This window comes from Centruroides sculpturatus, unplaced genomic scaffold, assembly GCF_000671375.1.
Source record: "Centruroides sculpturatus isolate CEXI.00-Female unplaced genomic scaffold, Cexi_2.0 scaffold103, whole genome shotgun sequence".
NCBI lineage: Eukaryota > Metazoa > Arthropoda > Arachnida > Scorpiones > Buthidae > Centruroides > Centruroides sculpturatus.
In genome coordinates this window covers 550223-557611 of record NW_019384303.1, presented here as the reverse complement: position 1 = coordinate 557611, position 7389 = coordinate 550223, and the positions used below count along the sequence as shown (strand labels likewise).

At 34.8% G+C, this 7389-nt stretch overlaps 1 protein-coding gene across 1 annotated transcript; it reads left to right on the top strand.

The window, feature by feature from the left end:
- The first annotated feature begins 5342 nt into the window (after positions 1-5342).
- LOC111617027 lies at positions 5343-6803 on the top strand. The gene is made up of 6 exons (XM_023358398.1): positions 5343-5463; positions 5542-5619; positions 5701-5760; positions 5827-5964; positions 6379-6543; positions 6618-6803. The coding sequence occupies exons 1-6, from the start codon at positions 5428-5430 to the stop codon at positions 6762-6764; spliced, it is 624 nt and encodes a 207-aa protein (XP_023214166.1). The 5' UTR covers positions 5343-5427; the 3' UTR covers positions 6765-6803.
- The last annotated feature ends 586 nt before the right edge of the window (positions 6804-7389 follow it).

Below are 7389 nucleotides of genomic sequence, written 5' to 3'. Positions count from 1 at the left end.
ATAGGGAAGCTGTGTTTCTGTAAGAAGCCGACATCCAGGGGCAATCAGTCAATTGCGCGTCAGTGATGGTCTAGGGTCCATTCGTATCGTTTATTCGATAAGCCAGTAAAAACCGTAGACTTCTCTAAATGCATTTTTAATATCGCAATTACATTCCGAATCGCTAACCACGATATAAGGGCTACAATTAAAAATAAAATAATAAAAACTTACTTCGTGAAATAAAATATGTGGTGGATGTACCGGTACATACCTGGTACAAAATATTTTTCAATTGTACGAATATACTTTTAAAGAAAATTATAATTAAATATAGCTTCGTAAAGAAACGTACGTAAAAATATAAAATATTTTTTACTTTTTAAATCTTAAAACAATGCGCTTAGTCAAATAGCTCCCTACGAGGGGCTAATGGATGGAATTGAAGACGGTTGCAGAGCGTGCATACACGCGGACTGCCAAATCCCCAGGGTGCCGATACTGGTCAATGTCAAATACCTCTTTTGTCGCATCACTAGTATATCTGAAAGGACGCGACAGGGCTGTTGTAGATTATAAATGTTTCTCACCATAGCTGTAAAAGTCTAAATATGTTAAACTTAATAGTCATTTGTTTTCTAACTAATTCGTTTTAAGACCAAGTGTCCTCAGAAATTTCCAAAATTTACAACTTTTCGGTCACTCTCGTCGAACTGGAAAAATTTCTGTCTTTATTACATTAATAATACGAAGAAATCAGTCTCCACTGTACTCGGCTAGAGATGGTTTAAGTAAAATTTCGGCTCTTTCACCAGGGTTTTGTTTATGTCCCCAATTCCCTAATCGCTTAATTATTTAACTACTTCTTAAGAAATAATTCTACTTCTAATTCTACTTAAATTTAACTACTTCTTAAGTAGAAATAAGTCGAAACCGGTTACTTTGTACTCGAATATTTGTAGTCTCGGAAAAAAAAAGTGGAAAGACAAATTTTTTTTGACAAAAGGATACATAAATCGTAAATTTAAGGAAAATAAATTCTAGAGCTTTTTCTGTATCTCGTGCATCTCTCTAATTCATTAAGTTTAGTTGTAAATGCTGTCAAAGTAACAGTTTATTTTTTAACATTGTACAAGAATTATACACGTTTTTTTCTACATCCCCTTAGAGATGGGACATACGAAATTGCAATATCACTGGTTTAACATTGAAATCCGTGAGTAATATAAAATCGGAGAGAGGAATAAAAATATCAAATATTTTAATGGATTTTTTAAAACTCCTGTCAACTATACAGAAAACTATCATAAAAACATACCAGTAAATTCTTATCGGTTGGGTTAGGTTATAAATCTACTCGTGATTCACATAATGGGGGGAGGGCGGCCAAATATCTAGCGGGCAGGCAGCTAACAGCCCAGAATCGGCCCTGGATAGAATTGGATGCGGTATACGTGTAGCATCCACCCGAGGGCCTAGGCTTCCACCGGCTAAACTGGGTGAGGTTGGTGCTCTGTAAAGCGCGTGCGCGAATCTGGCGTTTTGGATGCTGACAATACAGGCACTCCGCCACTAATATTCGAATATACAATAGCGATCTTATTTTTTTTACGTATAGTATAGAAATTTGTAATAAGATACATAATGCGGTTATAATAAAATATTGTGCGATTATTTTCATATAATTAAAATTAATATGTATTTATTTTTTAGAAATACAAGGGAAGCGGCGCATCCACCGCTTCCAATGACGGCACGCCACTGCACGGTTTATTTAACATCGTTCAGGGGAAAATTTTGAATCGAAATAATATAACATTCATTTCAAACCCGATGTTCATATGTAGTTAATCTGGGCCTCCTGCCCCTAAGCATTTTACTTCTAATCTCGACTTTTATCTATCTCACCCCTTTCTCAAGATTAAGAAAGGACAGACAGAGACAGACAAACATGGGACAACAGTTGGAATTTATAGGTTACAATTTTTTCAAATTGCAGCCCAATAATTTTTCTATTTACGAGAACATACTTCCTACGTAGTTTATACATTATATTGCCAAAATTTAAACACTATTACCACATAAAAGCAATTATTCTAGCATTTCTACAAGATTTTTTTTATTTAAACAAGTCATACGAAGTCTTTCAGAAGTTAAGGTTAGCTACTTCGATCACGTGCGGGATCATCACAACCCATCTAACACGGATCACTTTTCAAATATTAATAGTAGACCAGTATTAATTAATAGTCGTTGACTGTCCTCTCTTCCGACAGGAGGTCAACGACTACTTTTGGTCGAATTATTTCAACCCCCTTCCGCAACGGTCTCTTCTTTTTATCGGACCAGCAGTATGGTGGCATTGGAATAGGAAACATGAGTTTCGCAGATTGTCAGGGGGGGAATGTTACTTTCGCGTCAGGATGGTCTAAGCCTTAGACCATCCTGACCCTCAGCACCACTCATATATGCAATCGGATTGCATATGTGAGTGGTGCTGAGGAGGAAAAGAGGACAAAACTCGTTTATTGAGAGGCATAAAACTCGTTTATTGAGACAAAAATGTGAGGCCCGGAAATAGTCCATAAAAGGGGGGATTTAAAAAGAAAAATATAAAATTTGTTAAGTTAAACCATGAAGAAAACAAGTTATATAAGTATCGAGTCGGCGACACCTGACTCAGACATCGTCGCCCTTTTCTCTTGGTGCTTCCGCTCGCCGCTATCTAGTGTTACTTTACTACTTCGAACTCTAATTCGCCATCGCTCCGGGGCTCCACCATCGCGAGACGAAAAGAAAACTACTAGAGACATTCAACCGAGATCTGGGACCTTGTCAAGCATTTGTAAGCATGATCTCCGAAAAAAATAAACGGTTTCTTTGTGAAACACTTGTCTTTTCCTGCCTCCTAAACCGCCATCCACATACGAGTAGACTTTAGTCCATCCCGACGTGAGGGAATAAAACCCCCAATCGACGAACTTACAGTGATGTCCGAGAAGTGGGATTTTAAGTCCCTAATCTCCACCATGAGGTCGACGAGTTTACAAAAAGGATGTTTACAAGACAGTTTCATTCTTTAAACCGATGTTTTCAAGACAGTTACAAGTATTCATTCTTTAATTAAACCGTGTGGTATAGATAGAGTTCAGTCGGAGATTAGATGATCTTCTCCTAGGAACGATGACGGCAGCTCCTGGACAGTCTCGTGGAGGTGGCAGGCGAATGTTTCGATGAAATTCTAAGTCGAGAATCGATAGGCAGGATAGGGTGATGCAGTAGATATCACTTTTGTTCACCTAATGGCACAAGGTTCAGACAGATGTATATAATCCGGAGGAACTGCACACTCGATCTTGAAGTCCGTGTTTTTATAGCTTTTCTCGATTTCTCAACTTTTCCGATTGGCTCAACTTTCCTCATCTTGCTTCCCCTGTCTCCGGGTGAAAACCGAGACCAGTTCGAGTCGCAAGAAAGGTTCATTTCGGATAGTCTATTTGATACCATCCGTCGACTCTGACTGGGAGAGCTTGATGAAACTATGAAACCCGCACTCATATTTTACATCCATTGCCTTTTTTCTGACGTTTTAGAATTACAACGATCTAACCAGTGGCGGATTTCTGCACAGGCGCGCGCCTGGGGTCTCAAAAGGCCTCAAAATTCAGCTCTCAAAATAAAAACAAATTATTTTAATTAATAATTTTTTTCATAATAAAAATAATTAATAATTTAACAGTAGCCCCTAAATTAAATTACCCTTAATTATTTATCAAATAATAGTAAAATCTACTAAATCTGAACATCAGTAACCTTTTAAATACAGCCAGGCAGTTGTAATTTTATATTGGTTAATTTTCAATGTTATTTCTCTGTCTCACTTTTTTTGACCACCGGTATAGTGCTTACCAGAGTTAAAAAAAAAAAAAACGTACGCGTAGAATGCACACTACAGAGTGTAGGGGTAGTGAAAATATTTAAAAGAGGCCTCAAAATTGAATTGCGCCTGGGGCCTCTCAAGTGCTAAATCCGCCACTGAATCTAGCGCGATGTCTTTTGACCATCAGCTCTTTCCCTCTTACCAATTTTCTAACTCAGATCGATTGTACTGTACAGTACATGAGCGCTGGTGTCAAAGTTTCATCTCTCCGGGTGGACATATTCCTCCATGATCCATCACATCGTTTATCTCCGCGCTGAGAGGACAACTACGGTTTTTTCCTCTCTCCTAAATAACTTACACGACCTTTGTTCTGATTTAACGGTCAGTGCCGTAACTAGCCATTCCTGTGCCGTGCAGGAATTTGTATTTAGGCCCCTTAATTAATTAGGTTTGGGAAAGTAATAAAACAAATACATGCATTTTGGGCCCCTCTTTCAAGTGGGCCCTGTGCGGGTGCACCTGTTGCACCTGCTTAGTTACGGCACTGTTAACGGTAACAATTTCCTTCTTTTATATAACATACAATTAATTTGATTTCGAATCTTGTCTGGAACCTCGTAGAAAATACGCCTAATACGAGGTTATCAGCCTGCACAAAATATGATTTAAGTACTTTTCAAGGGTGCCGAGTTTAAATATTTGTTCCGTTTTTTTTGCGAAATCTGATTCGTTGTCAGATGACCACTTGATATTCGACTGTGAATGGAACAGTTTCTTAGAGATAACATTAGAAAAAAATTATAATATCTGAAAAAATTTCAATTCCTGTCTACTTGACTAATGAAATTGTGCCATTTCGTACCATCCGAGCGAGTATCGTGGTAAACGTGACAATGATAGGGTAAAGTAACCAAATTTTGTATGTGGTTTTCGTTTTAATATTTGTTATATCATAGTATTTTCATTTATATAAATACAAACGTTATTTTGTGTAAGAGTTTATCACACCGAGTGCCGAATTTAACACATTTTAAAAATTTTTTATTCCTCTACTGTACACAATTTAAAGAATTTTTAAAATGCGTTAGACTCTGCACTTGTGATAAACTTTGTTGTTATATAAATTAAATACCATATAATATAATATAATAAAAGGGTTAGAACTACGAAATAATCTTAATGTTTGTTGTTTTTATTCTTTGCCCGAGCAATGCAGGGCTCATCTGCTAGTGACATATTTTCCAATACGTTCAGTTTTAGTTGTATCGACAATGAATCAGTCCTAAAACTTTTCGACCATACTTAAAGAATATTATAAAGATATATTCTTTACATATTGTCTCATTTTATTAATTTTAATTAGTAAATCATTCTAATACGAAAAGAATTTTTTAGAAATATTCGATTAGCAAAGATAACTGAAGTTACAACTTTATCGTTCAATCGGATAAAATTTACGTCAAATATATTTTAAGAACAATTAACATTTATTTAAACAATACTCTTATAACTTCTTTATTGTGTAGACTAACAACTCTTATTGTTGATTCTGGTGTCTGCGAGAAATGGACTTTTTTTGGAGTCTTTTTGCGGAAAATGCCGTAAGATTGGACTTTGAAGGGTGTTTATTATAGTAATCAACATTGAAACAAAGTAACAAACCCTTATTCATTTTACAGGAAAAAGATTCTAGTAAAAGTCGCGATCAGCCTGACAAAAACAAAAAGGAATTCAAGACAATCGGCACTCAGACTTCGGTTATAAATGTTTAAAGTTTGTTCAGAGGATTTCTTTACGAAAGGAATACAAATTATAACTTAATTATTTGATTCTTTCAGTGCACGGAAGCAAAACAAGAAGAAAAATCCAACGAAAACGAAATAAAAGACGTTAAACAAGTAAGTTTAAAAATAATTTGATTTCACTGCTAAGCAAATTTGTATTTATTCTTGTATTTGTTTTAGTTAAATAGTAAGAGGAAGATTACGTTGGAGATTGAGGATTGCGGTTGTCCAAAGAAGAGAAGAAAGACGGCGAATTCTGATAAACAGGAGAGCGAGACAAAAAGCAAACCCAAAATTTGTAAAACAACAAACAAAAAGGTAAAAATTCTGTTGTAAATCCGTGAGAAATAATTTAAAAAAGATAAATATTAATTGCGTGGAAAATTCTCCATATATCAAGCAATTATTTGTTAAAAAAACATGCAAATAAAATAGGCAATCCAAGGTGACAAAAGTCAATTAACTAACTCAATAAACATTCTAGTATCTCGGTTAGCTGACTTTTGTTCCACTCTACATTATAATTTTTATCACTGCAAAAAATCTTAAAATCCGAATCAATTACATCATGTAACGGCAATAACTTTAATGCCGTATTAGAAAATTCCCGCGATCACCGAAAACAGATTGTCCTCAATTAAACTTGTGTAGAATCCATTACTTATTGTTTAAGGTACTGAATAACTAGAAGTAGTTTATATCAAGATTATTAATTAATTCATTAATTTTAAGGAGGGAACGAGCAGAAAAAATTTGCAAAAAACACCAATGAAAAAGAAAACAGCTTCAAAAGAAATGAAAGAATGTGAAGAATTGGAGGAAGAGAGAGAAACTGGCGATTGCCTAACAATTCTTCCTCTTAAGAAAACCTCAACCAGCGAGGAATACACAATTACTGTATTTAGACATTTACAAATACGGTAATAATTGTTTAAAATCAATTGGTATAAAGAATTTCTATTGAATTTTAGATTCCGAAAAGTGAATGTTACGATAAAGAGACGAGGGTTATATTAAAGCAATGCGATTCCGAACGCGAAAAGAAATCACGTACTAAAAGTAGAAGAAATAATTCGAAAGAAAAAAAGAGAAATTATGAAAATAAAACGTTACTATAAAATATTTTCGTACCTGAAATAAAATCTGGAATTTTATTAGATTGTTTGGAAACGAGTAGTTTGTTGTTATATTAATTTAATCTGTGAATTTCGTTCTATGTCAACCTGTTTACATAAGGCGATTTTTCTACTGAGAATCGACAATTTTGATCAGGGCTGTCGAGAGGAGCTGGGGATTTTCCCTGGATCCAGAGAAAACTTAGTGGTTCCTCACCTATAAAATTAATATTGCTTTTACTAACAGAAAATGAAATCTTTAATCCTGTTTTTTATTAATAAATACGTTCTATGTATATTATTTCTTCAAAAATATAAAAAATACATGGAATTGGTTCGCTATACAAGCTCTCGATGCCCCTGAATTTGGTACATTTCTGTAAAACTGTTTATTTTTAGACGTAACAATTTGGATACAAGCAATTTTCCAGTCCAGAAGGAATGAATCTTTATTCTTGTGAAATATCGGCTGAAGATACTTGAGCTTTGGAAAATTAATTTTTAAATTAACTTTGGAGAATACTGGAGATAATATATTAAGGTTGAATTGTAAAACTGAAGGGTCTTGATTTAATAATTTAATATTATCAGCATAGGCAATCACTTTCTATTTTGCATTAGTAAATAA

What these genes read in the sequence shown, in the direction of transcription:
- LOC111617027 (XM_023358398.1), top strand. Translation starts at nt 5,428, where the DNA reads ATGGACTTTTTTTGGAGTCTTTTTGCGGAAAATGCC. An exon ending in GTCTTTTTGCGGAAAATGCC is followed by an intron (nt 5,464 to 5,541) that starts GTAAGATTGGAC and finishes TTCATTTTACAG; the next exon opens with GAAAAAGATTCTAGTAAAAG. An exon ending in AAATAAAAGACGTTAAACAA is followed by an intron (nt 5,761 to 5,826) that starts GTAAGTTTAAAA and finishes TATTTGTTTTAG; the next exon opens with TTAAATAGTAAGAGGAAGAT.